Genomic DNA, 26,687 nt, shown 5'->3' on the forward strand with positions numbered 1-26,687 from the left:
TCCGGGTTCAGTGGCAAGACAGGGTCAAGACAGCTGGGAACGTGCACGGCAGGATGCCGGGGCTGCCGGAAAGTGACAAGTATGCCAGCAAACCGCCTCAGGGGCTCACTCCGGATTATCTGTAGAGGTTAACTCCTTTAGCCTTTGATTCTCCCGACCCATCCACAAGGCAGTGGAACTATTCGCCTAGCTGGAAATCTGATTCGTGGACACCAGGCGCTTGTCCCGCACGCCGGTGTGCCTGAATGCTGCACGTTAATAAAATTCGTTTTACCCATCTTCAGGTGACTTTTCCTAAATATAACTGGAGGAAGACAGAGGTGAAATTTCAATATTCAAAAAATTATCGTACGCGATAGGACGAACAACGTAAAATTCCCACAGGCCGACCGCGGAAAGGTTCCGGAAACTCGCTGCTTGACCTTTTACTTTCAGGCTCTACCCGCTTCGTAAGTGACTTCGTCACAAAGGTGGGCGCGCCACGATTTGCAGGCTCCTGTTGGGCGATCGCTGAAGTTGCGTGCTAACTTCCGGTTCCATGGTTCCACGTATAAACGGCAGTCAGCGTACAGTACTATCATTGTATTTAACTCTATATGTGCGGTGCATATGCAGTGGGCGTCGTTTTAACTGAAGTGACGAAACACTTTCGAACTGGACAGTGCTTAATAGCGGGAGTCAGCTTCTGTAAGCTCAACACCATGGGCTGCTTGCACGTTCCTTCACTAGCCCCGGGTCGTATAGAACACAAAAATAACGCTGACTGGCTATTTAGGATGAATATACATAACGTAAAGTGAATCGCACACACGTATTTCTCTTTTAAGCTACACTCTCGTGCCCTCCTACCCTCGTGCATGCCACACATACATAAATCTGCATTACGCGCAAACAAATTTTATCACAGTTCTAATTTAAATCTCCCAAATATGGGATATTTAAATTTTACAACACCAGGGGTTAGATCGCGCAAGGCATCGTGGGAACCAACATGGCGCGGCAAGATTGTACCCATGGGAACGAGGTTCATTGTTGTTTAGCAGCGGAAAATCTGTAAGCAAATGCCCATGCAGTACATTTTCAATTGGTCGCCCCCGCGCTTTTTGCCCCATAAACAATATGACCATTTATTTGCATGCACGCATAATTATAATTGAAGTTAAAATCTCATCCAACTAATACGCAGTGCCCTCATTATAAAAGACCAGAATGTTATTCCTTAGTCGTCGAGCATTTTATCAGAAACGCTTGAAGAGGAAGGCAAAAACTAGTTTTTGGTCCTCAAAATATTGGAAACCAAGCTGGAAATGATATATATTACTGCGGGAACGACACTTTACAAGTCTGCTAACCATATATCACCGCGCTGCTCAACAACGCTCACCGCACTGCGTAATATGGCCTTAATAGTACACCATATCCACTTTCACGTTCTCAAAATTGTTATATAGTTCCAAGACTTCAAGTGTGGCATTTGGCGTATGGTATTACTGGTACCAACCTCAGATAAAATCTGAACCCGTGTTCAAAGCTGATTTGGGCAGTTTTCCAATACTCAATTCAGCTCCGTCTCAGGCTTCAACTTTTTTTGTACTACCTGACTTTGAAGCTGTACGCGCACTAATTAGTCTAATAGTGCCATAAAACATCATATAAGAAGCAAGAGAGCAAAAAACTAACGTAATCCATTTTGATTTAAACACTTCAGGCCCACAATCGGGGATTGGTTTCGGGGACGAAGCCTGAGACGGAGACAAAGTTGAGTATTGGAAAAAGGCCTTGGCTATGTCACGTCTATTGTCAGCAAAGGTTTCATACATCGGAGAAGAGGACACCGAAAGTTGCTGAAAAAAACATGTCTCAGAAAAAAATCATTTCAGCATTGCAAGATGTCTCAGAAAAAAATCATTGCAGCATTGGCAACATGTAAAGTGTTGCTGCAATAATTTTTGAGCTTTTTCGCTTTTTTGTTACAAGGAAGACAATTCTTACATTTCTTTCTATGAGAGGAAAGGGAAAGGTTAAGCTTTATCAAAGGACACACCGCTTGAAAAGCACAAACGGGTTAAAAACTTTTTTTGCGGACATGAATCGACTCTATTTAATCAGCTTCTATTTTGTCGACATATCAAGGAATCGAAATGACCCTACTGTATAATATTGGGGCAGTTGTGAACAGAATTGAACAGTGTGTAGAATCGAATCAAAGTAGGTATTCATCCGTGAATGTCGTGTACCCAGTGTACATGTACATACATGTACAGTACGTGTATTACGAAGAGCACAGTCGACTATCTACGTAGTACGTGTACCTTCTGCTTGCAGATATTATTCATGCAGCTGGTATGTTATGGTACTTCACGGTAATAATGATGTCATAGTACGTGGACTGGACCGTGAGGCGGACCGTGACCGTGCCAGCACTCAGCAGCTATTTGATGAATATGAAAGATTACATGTAGCCTACATGTACATGCCATAGTACCGTATTTGTATGTACTCAGTCGATGTGGGGAAAGATTCCGGTAAAACATGAACAAATTGAGCAGGTGAGATTAGGCCTAGCAGTACTAGTACTTTTAGTAGTACTGACATAACTGAGTGGGGCCTGGCGTACGTCTCCAACTCCAAGTTCAACTGACGAAAGTACGAGCGTAGGCCTGTTACGCCCCAACTATAGCATAAGTCCCAACTATAGTTGGGACAATTATCAAGATGTATTTTTTGCGTTGGGGAGATGTTAATTATATATAACGGGTTTGCCCTTACCCAACGTATATTTATAAGCACTGTATGCTCAGTGCTTGTCCGAGAACTTGCGGAAAAAACCTCACAAGCTTACTCGGGTGGGACTCGAACCCACGACCTCCTGCTTACTAGTGCAGATGTCTTAACCACTCGACCACCGAGCTTGCCGGGGTCGGCTGGCCGGTCCGAGTCAAATGAAGCAGCGGGTACCGCGAACTATTATCAAGATGTATTTTTGCGTTGGGGAGATGTTAATTATATATAACGGGTTTGCCCTTACCCAACGTATATTTATAAGCACTGTATGCTCAGTGCTTGTCCGAGAACTTGCGAAAAAAACCTCACAAGCTTACTCGGGTGGGACTCGAACCCACGACCTCCTGCTTACTAGTGCAGATGTCTTAACCACTCGACCACCGAGCTTGCCGGGGTCGGCTGGCCGGTCCGAGTCAAATGAAGCAGCGGGTACCGCGAACTATTATCAAGATGTATTTTTGCGTTGGGGAGATGTTAATTATATATAACGGGTTTGCCCTTACCCAACGTATATTTATAAGCACTGTATGCTCAGTGCTTGTCCGAGAACTTGCGAAAAAAAACCTCACAAGCTTACTCGGGTGGGACTCGAACCCACGACCTCCTGCTTACTAGTGCAGATGTCTTAACCACTCGACCACCGAGCTTGCCGGGGTCGGCTGGCCGGTCCGAGTCAAATGAAGCAGCGGGTACCGCGAACTATTATCAAGATGTATTTTTGCGTTGGGGAGATGTTAATTATATATAACGGGTTTGCCCTTACCCAACGTATATTTATAAGCACTGTATGCTCAGTGCTTGTCCGAGAACTTGCGAAAAAAACCTCACAAGCTTACTCGGGTGGGACTCGAACCCACGACCTCCTGCTTACTAGTGCAGATGTCTTAACCACTCGACCACCGAGCTTGCCGGGGTCGGCTGGCCGGTCCGAGTCAAATGAAGCAGCGGGTACCGCGAACTATTATCAAGATGTATTTTTGCGTTGGGGAGATGTTAATTATATATAACGGGTTTGCCCTTACCCAACGTATATTTATAAGCACTGTATGCTCAGTGCTTGTCCGAGAACTTGCGAAAAAAACCTACGTTGGGTAAGGGCAAACCCGTTATATATAATTAACATCTCCCCAACGCAAAAATACATCTTGATAATAGTTCGCGGTACCCGCTGCTTCATTTGACTCGGACCGGCCAGCCGACCCCGGCAAGCTCGGTGGTCGAGTGGTTAAGACATCTGCACTAGTAAGCAGGAGGTCGTGGGTTCGAGTCCCACCCGAGTAAGCTTGTGAGGTTTTTTTCGCAAGTTCTCGGACAAGCACTGAGCATACAGTGCTTATAAATATACGTTGGGTAAGGGCAAACCCGTTATATATAATTAACATCTCCCCAACGCAAAAATACATCTTGATAATAGTTCGCGGTACCCGCTGCTTCATTTGACTCGGACCGGCCAGCCGACCCCGGCAAGCTCGGTGGTCGAGTGGTTAAGACATCTGCACTAGTAAGCAGGAGGTCGTGGGTTCGAGTCCCACCCGAGTAAGCTTGTGAGGTTTTTTTCGCAAGTTCTCGGACAAGCACTGAGCATACAGTGCTTATAAATATACGTTGGGTAAGGGCAAACCCGTTATATATAATTAACATCTCCCCAACGCAAAAATACATCTTGATAATAGTTCGCGGTACCCGCTGCTTCATTTGACTCGGACCGGCCAGCCGACCCCGGCAAGCTCGGTGGTCGAGTGGTTAAGACATCTGCACTAGTAAGCAGGAGGTCGTGGGTTCGAGTCCCACCCGAGTAAGCTTGTGAGGTTTTTTTCGCAAGTTCTCGGACAAGCACTGAGCATACAGTGCTTATAAATATACGTTGGGTAAGGGCAAACCCGTTATATATAATTAACATCTCCCCAACGCAAAAATACATCTTGATAATAGTTCGCGGTACCCGCTGCTTCATTTGACTCGGACCGGCCAGCCGACCCCGGCAAGCTCGGTGGTCGAGTGGTTAAGACATCTGCACTAGTAAGCAGGAGGTCGTGGGTTCGAGTCCCACCCGAGTAAGCTTGTGAGGTTTTTTCGCAAGTTCTCGGACAAGCACTGAGCATACAGTGCTTATAAATATACGTTGGGTAAGGGCAAACCCGTTATATATAATTAACATCTCCCCAACGCAAAAATACATCTTGATAATAGTTCGCGGTACCCGCTGCTTCATTTGACTCGGACCGGCCAGCCGACCCCGGCAAGCTCGGTGGTCGAGTGGTTAAGACATCTGCACTAGTAAGCAGGAGGTCGTGGGTTCGAGTCCCACCCGAGTAAGCTTGTGAGGTTTTTTTTCGCAAGTTCTCGGACAAGCACTGAGCATACAGTGCTTATAAATATACGTTGGGTAAGGGCAAACCCGTTATATATAATTAACATCTCCCCAACGCAAAAATACATCTTGATAATAGTTCGCGGTACCCGCTGCTTCATTTGACTCGGACCGGCCAGCCGACCCCGGCAAGCTCGGTGGTCGAGTGGTTAAGACATCTGCACTAGTAAGCAGGAGGTCGTGGGTTCGAGTCCCACCCGAGTAAGCTTGTGAGGTTTTTTTCGCAAGTTCTCGGACAAGCACTGAGCATACAGTGCTTATAAATATACGTTGGGTAAGGGCAAACCCGTTATATATAATATAGTTGGGACAGTCCCAAATGTAGTGCTGCAGTTGGGCTGGCCCAACTATTGTTGACCAATGTCTGGGGGAAATGTCTCAACATTATCTAAGTCAATGTGTCTCACACTTGACACAATTCATCAAAAATGTGGCACTTAGCCCTATGACCAATGACATGACATTTCATGTCATTTGTAAACAATATGACTTTGGCATATGCTGGGCACATCATGCACACAGGACCTCTCTGCTGTAGTTGGGCCGGCCCAACTGTAACACTCTAGTTAGGACGGGCCCAACTATAGTTGGGACTGATGCAATAGTTGGGGCGTAACAGGCCTACACTTGCCTAGCGCTAGGCCTATGTACTACTATAGTATTAGGCCTACTAGCTATAACGCTAGGCCTATGTCATGGGATCAGGTGAACTTGGGTCCGAGTTGACTGGAAACCGATGTCGTAATCCTACCTACCGTGCCTACCCTACATGCCTACTACCCTAACTAAGGCTGCTGAAAGTTGATTTCATGGTTCTCGTCACTGCCCGAATGGAATTTTCAGCCTGCATCAAAAAGTTCATCTTTTTCCTGATGTGCCTAAAGCCACATCTGATTTCACAGTTCTCCTCACGTCAGCACCCACGTGCAAATTTGGCCCACATCAAAAAAGTTCACCCTTCATTTTTTTTAAAAAACAGCGTCAAGATCATGAAGATCGTCAGTCTAAAAACTGAACACTAGCACTATTGTATTGAATTGACATCTTTGCCAATACGTCAAATGCACTTGTTTTGGGAATGCATTTATTTGTACAAATTGGTCACAGTTGTGTGTCTTTGTACGTATAGAATGCAATGATAAATTGAGGGAGTAGAGGCATTTTTTTGAAAAACACATGTACGTGTGGTACGCTAGTCCGCGTACATTTGAGTCACCAACAGAAAAAAGGGAAGAGTCAATTTTGATAGACAATCAGCGCGCTGTTGCCGGAATGGGCTAAAACACATTTTGCATATGATGGCGCTTGGCGCGTGGCAGGAAACTGGCACATTGCATGCGCCCGAGGTGATATGCATCAGTTGGCAGCAGTTGAAATCCACACTGTTCAAATACCACATCCGGATTTGCTTTGGATCATCCAATGAAGTGGTACCGCGAGTTTTCCAAAGCCACAGTGATTCTTGCCGTCGACTCATGCATTAAAAAGGAATGTATGTCTTTTTTGTCAATAAATTACAGTTGTTTGTCCTGTTGACTTTTAAAATTCTATTCTCTATGCAATTCAAATCCTTTTTCACAGTCAAGACAAGAGCCTTTGAAATGAGTTCAACCTTTATGTACACTGTGAGTGTGATGAACTTTAAGGAAAATTCCTTGTCAAATTTCTGGAGAAATTTGCTGATGAAAGATGATGAAAAACCCTCATCACTTTTCCAGGAGTGGCTGACGAGCACCTTGAGATCAACTTTCATTGGCCTAACGTGGCACGGTTCCAAACGTCGTGGCATACTCCCAGAACTGGGAGGTACACTCTACACGGGACAGTGGAGGGGGGCTTGATGTTTTCATACCAGCAGAATCCCTGTCAAAGGTTAGAAAAATTGGCAAAGATCAAAGTGTCTGGGGAGAAAAATGTTCTCTTGTCGTGCCTGTTAGGGTATTGCATACAACTTAATACTGTATGTTCGAAGGGCAGGATAAACATGTAATAGGAACCAGTCTTCTGTTCAATTCGGACATGATTGTTTGTTAAAGAAAGGCAAGAATGTAAGTAAAAGGTCTGAATTTTGCCCAAAATAGCGCATAGACAATCAAACCATCGCGGCCATAGGTTAATGAGTTATTTTTTAGTCATGTTAGTGTGGATGGCTTTTGGGGGAAAGATTTGATTGAAAATGCAGCTTTAGACAGAGTAAACGGGCACATTCAGAATCCCATAGTGTTACAAAGCAATGTAAAGTTGCATCTGTGAGGCACACAGTGAGTGCCTCACAATTCTGGAGTTACATGTATGTTGATACTAGGCCCTCTCAAGTTTCCTTTGAGATTACTTTTATCAACCTTGGTGTCAACCTGCTTGCAGCAGTGCTTGCTTGTCATTTCCGATATCGGAAAGATTGCGAGAAGAAAACGTTAGTATCACACGTAGGATGTGGGCCAATTCCTAGAATGAGAAATTTCACACTTTTCCTTCCATGTTTCATGGTATTGTTTGTGTAAACCATTCTTGATAAACCGAGCATAAAGGGTGTGTAGTAAAAAGCCATGCTTTTGTTAATTTTTTTAGTTTAGTGGCAAATTTTTAGCCTAATGTCTGACCGTTAGGCCAGCCTATATCATGTAGGCCTATGCTATACCCACTGCCTTCTGTGGCATCGCTTTTGATCACTGAAGTGTGCCGACTCGACTCAACTCAACTGATTAGACAACTTAACCATCTCTGCATCATATGAAAAGACAAATTGTCCGTCATTGTCCGTTAAACAAGTCGACTCATCCTCAGGCATGTCAGGTGTGTGTGTGTTGTTGGGTACCGGTCAACTCGGTCCCGAGCCAACTTGGTTCCTTATGACTATGAGAAAATGTATGTCGGAGATCATTATTATCAACAGACATTAATTATTTCATTGGGTGGTACATGGTCAGATATAGTCCCTTCGCCCATTTACCACTTCGCTCACAAGATGCCCAGTGACATTGGCAATGTCTGCAGTGCGGTGCGTGATAAAGAATAGCATATTCGTTGGACTTCAGCTCAGGGTTGAAATAAAATTTCTGTTTGCAGTTTGGAAGAATCGGGGAGAAAGGAAAAGATTTCTGTCTTTGCTTTTCACGTACGGTATCAGATTGAAAAAACTGTTATCGATTTCCAGTCTTTTTATATGTCCATTGATAATTGGATTTGTATCAGTTCTTGTAAAATGAAACAATTCGATGCTAAATGTAGTTTGTAATTTTGAATGATTTTAAACACGTACATGTATTTTCTACTGTGTGTTATTTCCTGTTTGTTATATGCATTATGTGTAACTAATGTAATTCATGAACATGTATGTAATTCGGATTTGCGCTGCGAGTCATGATAATTTGATGTATTAAACCATGAAAGGCTTCCCTTTCAAACGATGTTGCGTCTCTTTCATCCTCGGTTTCTTTATTACTGAACGTAATAAAAGCGAAGACCAAAAATTATATATAATGAAGCCTGAAAGAATCTAGTCTATCAACGCCTTGCTTGAAAAGTAGCCTTCCCAGTTGCAACCCCTAAATGGGACCGAGTTGATTTTGGACGGAGTCGAATTGGGACCAAGTTGATCTGGGACCGAGATAACTTGGGACCGAGTTGACTTGGGACCAAGTTGACTTGTTGCATATTGAATATTGTCATCATCTCTTTGAGTGGCATCCTCTAATTTGTATTGTTGTTTTCTCCCCCTATATCGATAGTTTAGCCTGAAATGTCTTATTTTTGTACAAGGAAATTTGTAGTAAAATAACATGATTGTGACCCAGTAGAACTTTTCACCGCAAGATAGCAAGATAGAAAGGAGCATTGGCCCTTTTTTTTAATGTAAAAGCTGTACTGGTACATCAAGATTTAAAAACTAAAAGTGACCTACATCTGACTTTGGAAATTTTATCAAGTGATACATCTTTTCCCTAAAAAGTACATTATTGCATACAATCTATGTGCCTTTTGCCCGTTCTTTGTACAGTGGGATTTCATTTTGGTTTCCCAGTGTAATTGAGTTTTTTGAAGGAGATTTGATTTTTCAAGAAACTGTCATTGTGCTTCGTTTTTTTGGCATCGACTTCTTGTGTTGAAAACAAAATTATTAAAATGTAAGACAGATAATTGAACTGGTTATAAATACAAGTAAACTACCGTACTGTAGATAGGTTTGCGGTAGCACCATGGATATATATCGCTTTTTAGCATATGGGGTTCTGAAAAGAACCGGTGGTACTCAACGTTTCGGACAGTACATGTATGCTCTGTCCATCATCATTATAGCAAAATTTTCCAAATATTATCGTGATTTTAATATCACACCCCCACCATGAAATATCAGGAACAGAAAAAAGGAGAAAATACTTGTAACTAAGCCATATTTAGATCTATGGATACATACGCATGGCAGAACCCATTTTCAAAACTACATGTGTTTGTACACATGTACATCCAGGTGGTTCTGTGTACATGTATATGTATGTGAGCATGTACATGTATTTGTAGATATACCGGTACATGTACATGTAGCGGCAGATGCCTTTTGTCCTGTTGCAGCGTACGTGATGCGTTCATCCCTAAGCCAGTTTCTCCACACATTTTTATGCAAATTTGTGGGCTAGAATCTGTTTGTGTTGTTCTGTTCAAAGAGAAATGCTTCCCTCAGATTTTTCAAGGAATTTCTTCCTCACCACTTCCAGAGAAGACATGTACATGTACTAAGTTTCTTGTCCAAAATAAACAGAGCGTCTGAAATACGTGTAAATTAAGAGTAAAAATGAAAGGGGGCCTCCATGTACGCGTACATGTTGGGAGAAGTGTGAGAAATTAAGGGGAAAATTGTCTAAACTGTTCAGGCCATGTCACGTGAGAAATATTGTGTAGGATTATATATCACTATGAATTTGAACACCGTGAATTCGTTGTGAATTCGCAGTTTCACCGTGAAAATTTTTTTCACGGCGATTTCACGGTCGTTTACCATGTGAAAATACGGTGAAAATGCTCCTGGTCGTGACCTCCTGAGGACATCTTGAGGTGAGACAAAAAGCCGTGCAAATGCCGTGAGCCCTCTGAAGGAGTCCTCCCCTGCGGTTTGGTTAATCTAATAAACACTTTACGACCAATTAGCTTATGCCATTAACCAGGCCTCATAATAGGGCCAGTGAAAACACAAACCGCCCACTGTTTATAAAGTTACCAGGCACTTAACTGTGTGCTGCCCATGCCCACCACCCATCCTTGCTCAAGGCCACGATCAAATAGGTTGGTGTACAGTAAATGTGCTTGTGCAATGTACATGTACTGTACATACAACTTGTGGCCGGAAAATGGTCACAGTGCAGATACAGTAGATTACTGTTCCAGCGCTCCCTGATACAACGCCCTATACTATACTTACTATACCGATCTAACGCTCTATTTTCATTTCCCCAACTTCACGCCCATTCACTGTGTATTTTTTATGTGGTTGCTTGTAGTGCTCCCGTTTACAAAGCTTTTTGGGATATAACGCTCAGACTTTTCGGTTACAGCGCTCTTTACCTTGGAAAATCGGATTCTTTGAAAATCAATCCATCTTCACAAGGCCGCCACGATTGGCTGGCCAGGCCTGGACAAGTTTCTTATACCAGAAAGAAAGACAGGAAAAGGGACAGTCGAGTATTCATTCCAGAACGATGGTAAAACCTGCCCATGGAGGATTAAAGTCCTCCTTCCTAAATGCCCACGCATCGCGCCTAGCGATTGCAACGGCGGAAGGAGGCTTGATGCTTACCCCGTTGCGCGAGGTTGCAACCCGTAGAATCACCTGTACACGAAAAGTCATTGCCTGCTATGATTATAAATGTTACTCGATAAACATGTAGACATGTCTGTATTCTAATATTCAGTCGGACAGTTTGTGTCATTGATCATGGGCAGGTTAGGTCGGCATGTGTGTGCTTAGAGTTTGCACGGCACGACCTTTGTACTACAAACAAACCGTGCATTATTACGACCTCACTCTTCCTGAAGAACGCAACGACCTATCCTGTTTGCGGCATATTGAGGGTAAAATGGCCATGGAGTGCACGTCCGTTTTCAGTTCTTTGAAATGACAAAGGAATGTGGTGAGTGCATATTTGTTTTTTACGTGTATGTTTTTTTAGTATACTGCCTCTCCACTGTAGAATAGGCCTGGTGTGCGTGACTCTTTGGAACATATGTTGACCACCCTCGAAATTCCCTCAACTTGCCACAGCTTTGTACATTTGCGGTTATCCTATGCTTCCTGAACTCATTCAGAAAGGTACCCGTTTCGGAATAAAAATGTTGGTCGTTGATTTTTGGTGATGCAGCGCTCAGATTGACCTGCATAATGGTGACATTGGAGCAAGGATGACCCAAACTCTTTACACGTTGGCTACTGTAAAATTCCCCAAAAGGGTGGTTCGCCTTTGCAAGTTTCCTTTATCTGGAAACAAGCCAGTGATGTGCCTAATGGCCGTATTTAAATTCCACCTGGTGATGACGGCAAATGGTGGCAGAACCACCTACATGTATTGGTAAAATAAGTTGCAGTTAAAAGATGAACTTAAGAGGCTTATTCTTCAGAGGAGAGTCGGAACCGAGGGATCGAAGCGTTTGGTCGGTGAAATTATTCTTTAAAACTGCGAATTGTAATACAAATACAGCGTTTAGTTAATGTGCACAGGTCTTTTTCCCAGTCTGATATAAATTTCTTTCTTTCCAGATCTGATATCAGTATAATATGAAGTTTCCTGGTAGACAGTGTGGTCAAATAGTACTAACAGGAAGTGCAATTGGACTAACACTACTACCCTTAGTATTCATTGTGCACGAACTGACCGTCTCTGTCTACCAGACAAAGACCCGCCACAAAGAGCCTCGCGGGGGGGAGATCCCCGTCATACTGCGGCCGGACCGCCGCGCGTTGGATTGGCGAGAGGAGCTGCTGCGACAACTCAAGTCTGATCTTCTTGACGAGATCAACGGCATCCGCAGCGGGTCTCTCCCCGAGCTTCTCGCGTGTCACAACATCGACACGATCGACAAGAAGGAGCACCTGGGTAGGGGCGTGACCAAGGAAGTCTATCGCGGGGTGTACCGGGGTCGATCCGTCGCCCTGAAGATGGTCACCGACAAAGTGGAGGACATCAAGGCCTGCCGCCGCCGAAACAAGTACAAAAGGAAGTCCGACTGCTACGTCTACGCCAATTACAAACTGGTGAAGGAGATGGCACTGACAATGCAAGTAAATCATCCAAACATAGTGAAGGTACACGTATGCAGATTAGATCCGTCACTGACGATGACAGCACAGCGACAACATTGGACAACGGCAGTTGTCATTGACGTGCACTATACTTAAAAAAAGCCTCTGACTGAAGCAAAAATTAACTTTAAAAATATTTCTATAAGTAGGAAAAGAGCAGGTATATTTTAAGAAGTAAGCTTTTTGGAGAAATGTTATGAAGAAAATTATCTGAGAAGCTAGGCCTATCACCATATTGATATTTAGACTCTTAGTCCAGTCTTTATGTTTTCCCGACACTCCCAAGGTTTAATTGTGTTCCTAGGGCCTGGGTATATGTATCCGGAGTAACGACACAGCAATGGGAAGTCGTGGAGTGATATCGGTGTATGAGATTGGGGAAAGGACAGCTGGAAGCATCTTGAGGCTGTTACCATGGGATAAACGTCTAGATGTAAGTTGCCTCGCAGGTTGGTGTTTGTTACTTTGTAACAAGTAAACTGTTGGCTAAGCAGTAATTAGATTCCTTCAGCTGTAAGCAAATTTCTGCATTGCAGCATGCAGCTCACTGTGGTCCTTGGGTATACAAATCAAGATGTGAGCATCAATATTTTGGTCTGAGCTTGAGGCAAGGAGGATCTTCGCTCAAGGGTAATTAATCCCTTCCCACGTTTTCCTGAATCACATTGCAAGCAATTAGCGAATTTCAAGAAATGAAAGTCTGGATGTGAGCGTTCATTACTAATTCTTGATTCAAAGTGGACTGAGTGACTTAAACAACGAATATACCGAGCGCAATTAACTTACTGGATAACACTACCAACTTTTGAAAACAGCTGCGAGTCCAAAATCTTGCTACTGATAGTGTCGTCACTGATAAAGTGCATGCGCATTCAAAGTTGGATTCGATGTCTAGGCCAGTGTATTTCTTCTGAAATTTGTGAGCTCAGGCATTTTAATGGCCTTGAACGAACTGTTTGTTTCCATCCTAAAATATATATATATGTATGTCAGAAATCCCTCCTGCACTTTACGATAGGATATTGAGTAACAAGTATTAAATATTTTTTTATTTTCATTCTCACAGATGAGCATCGAGGTGGCCGATCTTCTTCATTACCTGGAGCATTCGCCTTTGGGCTCCCTGGCCGTGTGGGATTTTAAGACCCGCCAGTTTACGCTTGTGCATGGCAGACTCAAGCTTATCGATCTGGATGACGTGTCGGCCCAAGAACTATCATGCCAGAGGCATGCTGATTGCAACGTAAGGGTCGACACCCAATCGGGAAGAAGTAACATAGGTGAGTTGTGGAGCACCGCTCAAAGAACTTAAGGGGCTGAGTGGAATATTTTGACCCGACATTCCTCATTGAAGTTGACAGCCGTCGAGCTTTACATATATGATTCCTTAACTAGCCCTAACCCCGTTAAATTCATGTTTCAACCTACCTCTAAGTGCACCCACTTTTCGATTCTTATACCTTTAATCCGAGTAACCACATCCGTTAAATTCTCACTTATCCAACCTAATTCTTTACCTAACCTTACCCTACAACTCTCGATTTCTTTACCCGACTTCAACCATACCAAATTCTCTATAGCCCCAACACCATCTACTAACCGAATCTACTCGTTACTCAGTTAGATGCTAGAAAACTACAGATACGTTTGTCAGGACACAAATGCACTGTATCGGCTTTCAGATAAACAGACTTTGCTCATGTTAGAGATGAGTATTATATAAACATTTCATCAAAGTAACAAGCTGAATTCAACATTCGAACAAATTATGTACAAAATCAACGGCTGCTAGCCGAAACAGCCAATAATCCTCACACTAACTCTGTGCATTAACTCTCCCTTTCTCTGAAACCCGTACAAAATCCTGATCTCTGAAAATTTCGATTCAATTTGCTCTCTCTAAAACTACCACAAAAATTGAATGCTTGTTTCTTACCCTAACCCAGATCATTTCCATTAATTCAAAGGTTAAGCATAACCCAAACCCCACCCCACAGGCGGCACACAGTCTTTCGCCTTACCTTGCTCAAGGCTCCATTTTAAACATTGCACTGTGATAACATCGGAGAAAATGTCGTTGGGGTGGATCCGCGAGGCTCTTTTAGAGAAAACGTTAACATTTTACGTTTGAATAGTGCGTGATCAAAGAAAATTCATATTAATTAACTCTTTAAAAATTAGAGTCACGATGTCTGTCAGGGTGGATCATTCTGATAAGTTTGGTTACACAAACGTACATTTAAAAATCTCAAACGTAATTTGATCTTTAAAAGATACCGATAGAGTTACCTACTATGTGAATGTCTTCTCCACAGTTGACAGCGACACCGGTCTGGTGCCGTGCGTCAACTCCACGTGTTACGGACTAAACGCCAAGTTCAACGTAATCAGCGCTGCCAGAGGCCTGTTGGAATCCCTGTTGGACAACGCACCGCCTTTTGTCCAGCACGAGGTTGAAGACATCGTAGGTTTATCCAGCCAGGGAAAGATCCAGGCGAACGAGCTCAGGGAACGCCTGCAGCAGTTGATGTTTTTCACATTCAAACACAATTAGGAGAAACACGAAGAGGATTCAGTTGAAGACGGACACGAGAGCGGCGATTAGGCAGTTAAGAATTCGTGCGTGCCGCGGCCAGGGTCGATCAAACCACGATTGACAAGAAAGACTACATGACCTTCTGGCCGGTGCACATACTTCATGAGAATATATTGTGTATCAGTTTAAGCATGGTGCCATAAAAAGTGGTTTAAGTTATGCCAGCACTGAAATGTAGTTTGTATTCGATCACAGAACTAAGAAGATTCGACTGAAATTAAATTTGGCATTCTGTCAGAAAGTCGATTATGAACTCACGTGTGACTCAAAAGAAACGCATTTATTATGCATGCTAGTAATAAGAAACCTCCAAAAGCGGCCTACTTGTGCTCAAGTTCAGTCTTTTTAATCAACCTTCAGTGCCAACGTAGACCTTAACGGTGGGTCCATCTGTAAGCAAGTTTGTAGTGTGCAACAGCTCACCAGGCCTACGTCCACATGGCCCACATTGGCCACAATGTCCGCAAACGTTTGTGACCCAGCATGTCCGGCCTGAGTTTATATATATCCGAGGCCTCACATTCGCCGGCCCGTTTACGTTCACGGGCCATCATGCCTTGCCACTGAGTAGGACCAAAGTATCCGGCCAATTTGTCTGTAAGTTCATTATGCCTGGTCCATTTCGTCATTTGGCCCAATGGATATTTCAGTTTCCTCCGATCTCACCCTTAGCCCTTCGAGAGAATGGGCTCAAAAGGCTATGTCCGAGGGCCCACTGGGTTAATCCCATACGTCCAAGGGCCATTGTGTTTGTCCACAATATCCAACGGCTCACTGTGTTCAGTTCATTTCGTTATGACCAAAGGCCCTTAGTTAAATTAGCACGCCTATTTTGTCGGCAAGGTGCAGGCTCATGATTCTGCCAGTTTTGGACAAGCTGTGTGTGTCCTATACACGTACATCTTCAGCAAAAGTTGTGGATTAGGCAATATCCTTATTATTACTATTACTATTAATTAGTTTTATTTCAACAGGGTAGCCTTCTCAGTTTAACACTGCTATTCTTAAGGGCCCTGATTACAAATACAATTAAATTAAAGTAAAAACACATACAGTACACTAAAGATTAAAAATATACAGACAACTTAAATAAAAATATAGAAACCATCAATGTAGCCTTAAAACAAACCAACAAAAAAGACTCAAAAAAACCTAAATGTGTATATAAAAGCAAATTAGATCATAAAATGGAATCGATGTGATAAAAATCCATAGTTCTAGCAACACAAACGGTATGAGTATTATCCCAAACACCACTGAACATAGCACACAGAAAATATAATACATTACAAAAAAATGTTGTAAAAGAAATGCATTATATGAAGTGAAAAGAAAATGTAAAAATGAGTACAAGATGACTAAAACACAAACACAAGGTATGATTAAACACTAAAATGGTGAATATGGGAATGCTTTTTATTACAAAGGAGATTTAAGTTCAGACAGAGATTTGGCATTTCTTTGTGAATTAGCCAAATTGTTCCAACCTACTCTCCCCAAGTGAAGGAAAGTTCGTTTGCCGGCATTAGTCTTGGGCTGGAAGGACAAAGATAATGAACCATTGGAGATCGCACGAGTACCAAATGAATGAGTTGTGGGCGTGAAACGAGAGCTAAGGTAATGTGCAGTTAGTTAAGACATTTATAAACCTCACACATTCTAGTATTTTGCCAGCGTTGGTAAATCGGAATCCATGAGAGCGCCTCGTGTAAATCAGCAATATGTGTTCTTAGATGGGCATTTAGAATCAACCTGGCAAGTCTATTGTGAAGTTTGACAAGTCTCTCACAATTGCAAGAACAACTAGACCACACAACGCTGCAGTAATCAAACAATGGCAAGATCATGGTGGAACTGAGCATTTTAAATGTCGGAGTAGGGAGGTAAGGTTTAGCAGAGCGTCTAAGAAGTCCAATGTTTTTAGAGATTTTCTTAGCAATAAAATCAACATGACTAAGAATTGGTAGGAACAGGAATTGAGAATAGCCTGAAATTGGTAAGGTCCAGGCTCAAGTTGCATAAGTTAGTGTTCCTGCTTAAGATAAATGCTCCAAGCTGCATTTGTTTTCAAGACAACCTATTACGACAACGCGAACATTTCGGCATTATTTGTCTGTGTAACATCCAGGGTAACGCGGCCTATCAAAATTAAGTTAAGGCATGAATTACAGTTCCGAGTCTATTCTCTGACTTAACCTATTTCCCATTGTTATACGAACGTGGAGTCTCGAGTCTATGACACTCTTGCTGTTACGCCTGAGTGCATACCTTAGCTCCATTCATTAACGTGCACGGGTTTGGGCCGAGTCAAATATCGAGAGTATTGGTGCAGTCAACACCATAGCATCAGTGCTGGATACATAGCCCTACTCGCTGCCCTCCCTTTTGCGGCTCGGAGTTATTGTTACACGTTTGTCACATATTGCAGCCAAACCAATCGGACTAACCACCACAGGCCTCTATGAAACTAAGGAATGCTATATCAACTTCATGAGAGTACTTGTGCAGTCGACACTCAGTGCTGGATATATACCTGTATTCTCTTCATCTTGCGCCTTGGATTCATTATTATACGTGTGTCATTGCAGCGAAACCTTCCGGACTAAAACCGCCACAGGACTCTATGAAATTGAAGAATGCTATATCAACCTCGTGAAAGTATGGTTACCACTTTTAGAACCACTTTACAATCCACTCAAAATGAGCTTCACTAATACTTACATGTTCTTATGAATCATTCCGAAATGCCCCTCACTACAGATTGCTATTCACTTGGAGAATGTGCAACTTTGGATTCAAATTACAATGCCAATTTTGGAGTTCAATAATAACATTTAAGAGTTTTTATAAAGCGTAAATTTTCTCCTAAAATTTATTATAGCGCTACAAATATTAGCAATACAAGATAATTTATGGGCTAACTCTTCAAGCAAGATTATTATGTGCTCGGGGAGAAGCGATTCTGACAGATCTGTCACCTCAGGACCGGTATGATCTTGGAACAACTAGAAGATGTGTCGTTTCAATTAAGCTATAATCCAACATTATAACAAAAGAGTGTACAAAACCAGACAAAGAGAAGCAGCCAAAAGACATCAAGTTAATTCCTTATTGAAAGGTGAAGAGAAAATTCAAATCCTAGTTGAAAATTTTGCTTTACAAAGCATTGATCTTGAAAACACGAGGGATACTAACCTTTGTCAATTTTCTATGGAGAAAGGCAAACGTACACAAGTAAGATTTGAAGCTTTGCATGGCGGAAGTACATAGGATGTAGGTTTGCGGGTACGCCATGTAAAATTCTCTTTTGGGAAGAGGTGTGGTTCTGAGAAGAACCGGTGAGTGTTTAACTCGACGTTTAGGCCAGTATGCTCTGGCCGTCCTCAGGAGAATGTGTGCTGACTCGAGTGGATGCCGTGTAATAAAGGTTGTCTGGAGTCGGTGAAACGTGATGTGGCTTGGTGGCTTGCTGAGGGTGCACTGGAGCATGCAGGTGTTGGATCCAGTGGAGGATTAAGGATGCAGATTTGGGCGGGAAACTAGTTTAGGCGGGAAACTGGGGATGGGTTGGCTTCGGGTAGAGAGGACCCTAACACCAGGGGATGAGGGGGGCCTGGGTTTCAGGTATAGAGGACCCTACTGCCCGTGTGGTGGTGGTGGTGGTCTTGGGTGCTAGCAGTGGGCGCCAGATGTCGCTCAGCTTGAATCCGATGTCTTGAGGGACGGTGTTGTGCCGGAAGATTTCGATTGCCTCCCGGATTCTTGGGTGCCAACGCTTGATGGGGGCGATGAGTTCTGCGTTGTCCCATTCGATGCGGTGGTCTGATGTGTGTGCATGTTTGACGATTGCTGATTTCTCGTAGTCTCCTCTGCGGCCGTGTGCTCGATGTTCTTGAAGTCTGGTGTGGAGGTTCCTGCCGGTCTCCCCGATGTATACTGGGTCGCATTCACAGGGAATGCGGTAGACACCGGGCGACTGCTGGGTGTTTGTTTGTCCTTGTGGGTATGAAGCAGGTTCTGTAGTTTGTTGGGCGCTGAGTGAATGACCCGGATGTCGGCTGCCTGAAGGATCCTGCGGCGTTGGTGTGATGCGGGGCCCAGGAAAGGCAAACATACTGTGGAAATGGGGGACTTGGGGGCTTCGGGTAAAGGGGACCCTAACGCCGGGGGTGGTGGGGGGACTTCGGGTATAGGAAACCATATCGTCCCGTTGGTGGGTTTGGAGAGGTTGACGTGTTTGTATCCATTGAGTTGGGGAGCCGTCTTGATGTGCTTGGGTCTATATTAATAAACACTGTATGCTCAGTGCTCGTCTTGACAATAGTCAAGCATACAGTGTTTATTAATATATACGTTGGGTAAGGGCAAAACCCGTTATATAGATTAACATCTCCCCAACGCAAAAATACATTTTGAAAACTGTAGATTTGTAAGACATTAACTGTTGATTCGTGACGAATCTCCAGTTATTGTCTTGCGAATCTATAATTATTGTTGGCAACAATAACTATAGATTCGTAGCTTACGAATCTACAGTTTGCCGTAGATTCGTAAAAATAATCTACACTTTGAATAAAGTAGTGACGTCACAGACATAGTTTAATCATGAATAACCTTTCAACAGCGAGAGAAAACAAGCGTTTTATACTGTTTGTGCTGCAAGTATAGTTTTTATTTACGTTCATGCAAATACATGTCATTTAAGTAATGCTTAACCAAAGCAGATAACCCACACAACAGTCCCTAATTCGCCTCCCAGGCCTTACACCCCCGAATACACGCGTTTCACGGAATTCGTAGCCCGATGGCGCCAGGCGTTAATAGTGTAATTCTTCAAAATTGTGTAACGCCGAGCCCGACATACCGTCCTCAAACACTGCTAAGATTCGCGTATTGGCGAGCTCGTACACATCTGATTTCTTGCTCCTCAGGAAAAAACAAAGGGTTCACAGAGGATCATGAACGTGATGATCAATCTTCCACTTCACGGCAACTATTCACTTGCTCTTCATGTACAAAAGCACCGCTCCCCATTAGGTTCCCGTAAGAATCCAGGCCCTTTACGTCAGCTTTGAGGCATAAATGTCGAAGTGGCAGTGTGGCGACCAGAAGGGCTTCGAAGATCAGAGACAGAAAGGGCCTGGAACAGCTCCAAGAGACGCCGCCGCTCGCGGACTAGACAACAGCCTGTAGACGCTAGCTACTGGCCTGGGTGAAAAGGATAGGTTGTTTCCATGGCAATGTGACACGATCATAAGTCGATAACGAAAAAATCCCCCTGCAACTTACGAGGTGCAAAATTACGGACAGAGGTAGTCGTATACATTCGCAATAAAATATTCATGACCGTAACAGGAGAGTAAATTCAGTTACACGTGCCATCAACAATGGTCAAAAATAAACATTATCGATAATTACTTGTAAAATAAACATACATACACAGTTGACTCTCGATATAAAGAGCACCGTTATAAGAAAACAGTGTCAAAGAGTAAATTTTGAGCAGCTGAATATTTTGAATAATGTTTTTCTTTGTTTTTCTTCGCCTTTGATAACAAAGTCATGGTTATCACAAGAGAATTTTTTTCTAGCCACTGCACGTTTGTTATAACGAGAGTTGACTGTATCATTGGAGAGTAATCAAAACTCAGAACTCCGTACTCTATTTTGGGCAGCTGATTCAGATGTGAATATCTATGAGGAAATGAACTTGAAAACAATACAGGGCAGATCCCCAGCGTACAAGGGAGCATTTCTTGCTAATGACAACAAAACGTTGTGTCAAACCACACATTCCTCTCATTCGAATAAAGAAATGTTGACAATACTGCTAATCGTTTTCCAAATAGCAGTAGGCCTATGGCAAACATTTCTCAGAATCACGACGATAGTTTTGGCACGGTTCCACTGTAGCTTAGTGTACAATAAAAGCTTCTAGAATAAACTCCTCCAACATATACAAAGGCTAAATACATGTATATTAATAAATGTACAACTGTGAGACACGTTATGGTAATTACTTAACCACCAGGAAGACGTTTTGCAATCAGAGAAACATTTCAAAGTCTTCATGTACTAGAGGCAAAATTCTATTGTCCGAAGTAGGATAGATAGAGATTCGTTTGACCAGGATATAGGGAAAAAGTGGGGGACAGGTCGTCGAAGTTGGAAACACGCTGTGCACACAAATTAAGAACTCCTTAATTAAAAAACCCCAATGAGAGCGAGCATTTCGTTAATGTCTTCAATAAACACATATGAAGCCAACTGTATACATCCAAAGATCAAAAGTAATGTTGAAGGCTGGGATTCTCGTCATATCTATCATTACAATCACATATACACAGCATTAAAGATACAGTTTGTGTGGCAATTGCTTTTTCCGTACTGAGGGATACAAAATAAATGTACATAGAGTCTGACCGAACATTACAAAACAGGTAGAAGAGCCAAGTGGATCCAAACCATTTTTTTTGGGGGGGGGGAATTTTATTGGGGATAAGAGCCCCAAAATTCTCATTTTTTCTGCAACCTTTCATGGCCTTTCTACAGGTTGAGGCTACATTTGGTGCTTTGTATATGCTTCTGAAGGAGGGGACAGGAAATCACAAAATTGCCTTTCACTTCAAAAAAACAATTGTTTGCTTCTTTAATGTGGGAGTACCATGACCCCATTGACCCCACATCCGCCCTTGAGAATAACAGAAGCCAAAAATGAAATGCCAATAATTTTATACAAATATGCACATCGGACATGAGAATATAATTTGAACAGTTTTGAATGCCAATAAAATGTCAAGTTTGTAACAATGTTCATCCTCAGCACTACTTGCTACTGGGATGGTACTACTCAAGCAAAATGATGCCCTGGCTCTTAAAATTGTCTGTACTGTAACATCACATTTCTGGTTCAAAAGATTTTATCCGATCTGATTACATGATAAAAACAGGAATTAGTCCAACAAACGAGTCTAAAACTCCCTCAAAATTCTTGCACTGTCATTCAGTTTCTCTGGATACATATTTACAATCATTTACGATAAGATGGCCAGGTACTCTAGTGCCTTAATCGTGATACCACACTTGGTCCTTGTTATAACATCTCACTCACAGACTGCATCTTTATTGGCTAAGAACTAGTCACATGCCATTCACTATATTGTTGTGCATGGCCAAAAGAACCATACTTGTAATAACCAAAATACTCTATGAACAGCAAAAGTTTTTGTGTATTATATACAGATGAGCATATTGTGCATCTTTCCAAGTCTGGTAATAAAGAGCTAGTTTCAAACATTCTGTGCAGAGATATTTTGGAAAATTGCTGGTGAATATCAAACAAATATTCAAATGGTATTTCATTTAATTATGTGAAGGCTAAATTAATCAAGCAGCACCTGTGTATGAGGCATTACAAAACAAATACTGACTTCTTTACCTCATGGGGCAGTAAAACGGTGATCCATGGAGTGTTCTGTTTCTCCCAAGATGAAATAAAGCCGTCAATACTTGAACATGTATACTATTTTCCAGCATCTCTGTTCGCATGGCAGTTTGGTTGTGGACTTCGGAGGGGAAGATTGGTAAGTTGGTCAGTGGTCACGTAACTACCAGGACCAACTGGCCCATTGGGCACTACCCCATCATCGATGATGACAGTGCTGGGGACAACGCCCAGATTCCCAGAAAGCAACCCTGTGGCTTCTTGCTGTGTCACATTCGCCTGGTTGTCAGCTTCAAGCCTAGATTCATTCTGTAGCACTAAGGGTTCAGCTACAACATTCTCCTGTGTGCGGTTGTTGTTGTTGTTCGAGGGGCTTTCCTCTGCAAAGGCCACTTCAGGATCCAGTGGCGCAATGTTGCTCATTTGTGCTGCTGTTATGTAGCCACCACCACTGCTGCCGCCCACGGTTCCGTTCATGTGGATGTGGTCGCTGTAGGTAGCAGGCTGCGCAGAGGGTGGTGGGGAGACATTCGACATCTGTGCTTGATCGACATAGCCAGAAGGTGCAGCATTGCGCATTGCCTCACCTGCAACGTTTCGAGCCATCAGAGGAACTGACATGTTGGGTAACATTCCCTGGACGACGTATCCATTCACATTGGCCGGCTCAACTCCATTCATGCTTTCCACATCAATACCGTCAGAGTATAGTTCATAGTTCAGTGCCCCTTCTTCACTGTCGTCAGAGAGGGCATCTGCACTTTGAGTCCTGGCAATATTTGTGGCTCCTGGGGGCTTGTTGGTAGGTGTGGTTTCAGAGACTGGCGGTGCACAAGGTGCTGTGGCTCCAAGGGACACCAATGAGGCTCTGTCTCGTGGGGGATTTGATGAGTCCACAGTACATTGCGAAGGTTCCTGTGATGTCCTCACATGTGGCCGATCAAAGGCACTGTGGACATAAGAATCAATTCCTGCCCCATTTACATCCTCCTCTGACCTGCTCCCTTGTCCTCTTGTTGCCTCAGCCCCTCCTGTCTCCTGTCTGGCCTGACTCTGAGAGGGCCCAGCTGAGTCCTGACTACTGCTTCCCGTGCTGTCGCACAGTGCGGCAGTGGCTCTGGCCCCTCCACGCAGTCCCATCTGACTGTAGGCATCGGCAGGACTCTCAGAAGGGCTGTACATTCTGTCACTAGAAGCTGCTGCCCCAGGAACGAACCCTTGCTGGACATAGTCCAATACAGTGCCATCGTCAACACAACTGGCCCCTGCTGAGTCTCCCCGTTCCTTGCCCTTGGCACCCCGTGGCTTGTCACCAATGTCAAAGCCATCGGTTATGATGTCGATGTCAACCATGTCCTTCTCCTTTGGTCCAAGATCGACAAACAGCTGACAGGGGATGAGGTCATCAAACTTTTCCGGTTCCCTGACCATGATATGGTTTCTGTTTTCTGATAAGCAATCATTCTCTGCCTGTGAAGCAATAATTGGACAAATACTTTTGACGTTTTCTTTTGGAAGTCTCTTTTCTTTAAAATATATACCTAAAAAGGGGAAACAGCAACAATCTGCAAGGAGCCAAAACTAACATGGGAAATTCCACCATCTGTCGCTTTCCATTGTTTGGAAAAAAATGCAATCAATGTTTTCACACAAATGAAATCCAGTTGCTTATCAAACAACTGGCACTATTGGCACTTGGCATTTCTTGGAGTGGGTGGCAACCAGCCCCTGGTATAATGTATGCAACAGATCATGAAGGTCTGAACAAAAATATGGGCACTTTACTGTTAGCAGACATCGGCACACTAATGAATCTATTTTTGATGGTTGTTTTGGTTTGATAACTACTTAATTAAACTGTGTAAGACAAATGTGTGCTCACCCAAAGCAGTGATGGGGGCCTGATAGCTGGAAATTTGCGAATCGACTTCTTGATACGACAGAAGATGATCACCACAAGCACAACGGCCATGAGGAAGGCAAAACACACACCAACTACAAGTCCAACAGAAATTGGCTCAGCTAAAAGGGAGGGAAAAAAAGATGGATCAGCCACGTGACAGCCAATGGACGAATTAGCCCCCGCCGTTCCACATCTTTTGACATCCACCGAGATGTTCCAGAAGTCTTTGCAGGATTGAGCTCAGGTAGAGCTCGGCAGCTGTAACACTGCGTGGTGACGGCATATCCTTGCACGGGCAAGTCCGATCAAGGACCAGAGTTAACCGTAACTCCACCAACTCTGATCAGGTGCATGCTATTTGAAGACAGCTGGACTAGTCTAGTCCACTATGAATGAGCAACCTACCAAGGTCGGTCACATCGCTGGCTGTAACAGCTGGTTTTAATAGCACAAGTATATGAAAAAAAAGAAGTAAAGGCAGGAAATGTACTAGCAAGTATGTCACTGGTCACTTTTTTCTATCCTTGTTATTTTGCCCTTCCTACTTCCACTGCTTCTCCTTAAAAGTCTAAATGATGGTTGACTGAAGTCACACGCACTTCAACTTCACTGCACACACGCTAATTACATCACAAAAAAACCAGTAGTTGACTACTGGTCCTTGATCGCCTCAGACCTATTCAGTAAGAAGAGGTTAGAGGCTTTTAACTGGATTCTGTCCTGTCTGCCCTTATTTGTTATGGAAAGATAATCTGTCTCCTCCCTCAAGTTTTAACTCACGCGTTACGACGTTAATTCTACTGCACGATGACTTCTTCACAGATGTTCCCATGGAGTTGCGTGCCTGTATGTGGAAGTAGTAGTACTGGTCTTTTTGCAGGTCTGTGGACAAATATGATTTTTTTATGAGACATGCAGCCTGTAGACTAATTCCCCTGTCACAATTAAACACCAATATCTCTGTTCTGTAAGGGTCATGGGACACAGCAACTGAAAAAACTCAGTACTGAAACCAATGGAAGGATGTGACCAGCACTGAGTAATGTATTATCAGTTTGTGAGTGCCAGTTTTGTACCCGAGTACTTGTCGAGTACCAAGCTCTCTGCCAAATATTGAGCTGGGTGGGTGGGAATAAGGCTGGAGTACATGGACATTAGACGGTACTGGTAGATGCACAAAAGTAAGATTACAAAATAAGATGATGACTTCAGAACATCACTATTTCAAAAAAATTAAGTTTTTATGACAAATGTACTTGATAAGTACTTGGCTGAGTACTGTTCCGAGTACTTTTCTCTTTAAAACTTCACTTTTACAAAACCGGAGTGTCTGAAGTCTTACCCCTGTGCATGTACCAACAAAGGCTCATGTACTCCAGCATTACTCCCTAGTCCTAATCAGTTCAATAGTTGGCTAAAAAAAACTTGGTGCTCGTAAAGTACTTGACTACAACACTAATGAATGCTACTGGTCAGTGATGCATGCAAATACATGGTGTAGTCACTTGTAAAGGAGATTGAAAAAAAAGGACTCTGCGCCACTTTAACAACTGCCACATTTCCAGCTGGCTCAAACGCATGCCCACCTTTAAGTTACCACACAGACACAATGGGTTGATGAGCGTGGCACCACCTCAGTGACAAATGACTTCTAGTTGTAGCTGATGGATTGGTTTTGCTCATGGCTGGATTACCCCATCTAATGCTTGAGGCCCATGAAAGAAATTGGGGACCTTCAAACACTCTAGGGCCGGAACAGATACCACAGTTTGCTTCTCTCTTTAAGTTTCAATATTCATGTACCGGTCGGAAGACCTGAAAACAATCTAGTACCCATTGTGCGGCAGCCATGCATCAACATGAAACACCTGGCTGCAGTGCTTACTAGCACTGTGGAATTGGTAGAAGTGCCTAGAATGGAGTAGAACCAATGACACACGAAAGCGTGGGACCGACAGCAGACTTAAGTTGGCCCCCTGGTTTCACAGCATTCAACTGTGTGCTGCATGCAATGCCCACATTGTGTAATGAAGGCAGGGCTCACAGAATCGGTAGTCCGACGTCCCAGGAAAACCAAACTATTTCGTTGGGCAACCAAATGTTCCTAGCTGCCAGCCTGGTGGGCAAGCACCTGTTTTCGGCAACACATTTTTTTGGCCCGGCGTTTTAGACATTTCAGCACCGTGCACTGAAAAAAGATCGCAAAAAAAGACCGCAAAAGATCGACATCCCAACCTTGATGTTACACAACTGTACATGTTCGGGGAGGTGCACCATGGTACGTACGGTCAAATCATTGGC

At 43.3% G+C, this 26,687-nt stretch overlaps 3 protein-coding genes across 6 annotated transcripts in view; 1 reads left to right on the top strand and 2 right to left on the bottom strand.

Moving 5' to 3' along the window:
* The window catches only part of LOC147795530 (neuronal cell adhesion molecule-like), a 39,693-nt gene extending 24,815 nt beyond the window's left edge, over positions 1-14,878 (bottom strand). Inside the window, exons 1-2 of the mRNA XM_087131695.1 lie at positions 14,737-14,878; positions 14,465-14,541 (exon numbers count right to left, since the gene is read on the bottom strand). The gene's annotated coding sequence lies outside the window, so the exon portion shown is untranslated. The remainder of the gene's footprint in view (positions 1-14,464; positions 14,542-14,736) is intronic.
* LOC147795533 (extracellular tyrosine-protein kinase PKDCC-like) lies at positions 10,633-15,296 on the top strand. Of its 2 annotated transcripts, none has more exons than XM_087131699.1 (5): positions 10,633-11,277; positions 11,901-12,422; positions 12,748-12,876; positions 13,510-13,723; positions 14,759-15,296. In XM_087131699.1, the coding sequence occupies exons 2-5, from the start codon at positions 11,919-11,921 to the stop codon at positions 14,995-14,997; spliced, it is 1,086 nt and encodes a 361-aa protein (XP_086987825.1). In that variant the 5' UTR covers positions 10,633-11,277; positions 11,901-11,918; the 3' UTR covers positions 14,998-15,296. The 2 variants fall into 2 exon arrangements, with proteins under 2 accessions (XP_086987825.1, XP_086987824.1); XM_087131698.1 differs by having other exon boundaries at positions 10,634-11,277; positions 11,901-12,446.
* Positions 15,297-19,679: 4,383 nt separating this feature from the next.
* The window catches only part of LOC147795534 (uncharacterized), a 49,007-nt gene continuing 41,999 nt past the window's right edge, over positions 19,680-26,687 (bottom strand). For all 3 annotated transcript variants that reach the window (XM_087131682.1, XM_087131681.1, XM_087131680.1), the window contains 3 exons: positions 25,167-25,268; positions 24,366-24,505; positions 19,680-23,953 (listed from right to left, as the gene is read on the bottom strand). In XM_087131682.1, coding sequence (XP_086987808.1) covers positions 22,562-23,953; positions 24,366-24,505; positions 25,167-25,268 — 1,634 coding nt within the window. In that variant the 3' untranslated portion in view covers positions 19,680-22,561. The remainder of the gene's footprint in view (positions 23,954-24,365; positions 24,506-25,166; positions 25,269-26,687) is intronic.

This window comes from Acanthaster planci, unplaced genomic scaffold (assembly GCF_054643075.1).
Source record: "Acanthaster planci isolate LZ-2023a unplaced genomic scaffold, COTS_SCS Contig8, whole genome shotgun sequence".
NCBI lineage: Eukaryota > Metazoa > Echinodermata > Asteroidea > Valvatida > Acanthasteridae > Acanthaster > Acanthaster planci.

Excerpts from the sequence above, each read along its gene's own strand:
- LOC147795533 (XM_087131698.1), top strand. The coding sequence starts at position 11,919 with ATGAAGTTTCCTGGTAGACAGTGTGGTCAAATAGTACTAACAGGAAGT. Across the intron at positions 12,447-12,747 it reads ATCATCCAAACATAGTGAAG|GGCCTGGGTATATGTATCCG; the intron begins GTACACGTATGC and ends TTGTGTTCCTAG. Across the intron at positions 13,724-14,758 it reads ATCGGGAAGAAGTAACATAG|TTGACAGCGACACCGGTCTG; the intron begins GTGAGTTGTGGA and ends TCTTCTCCACAG.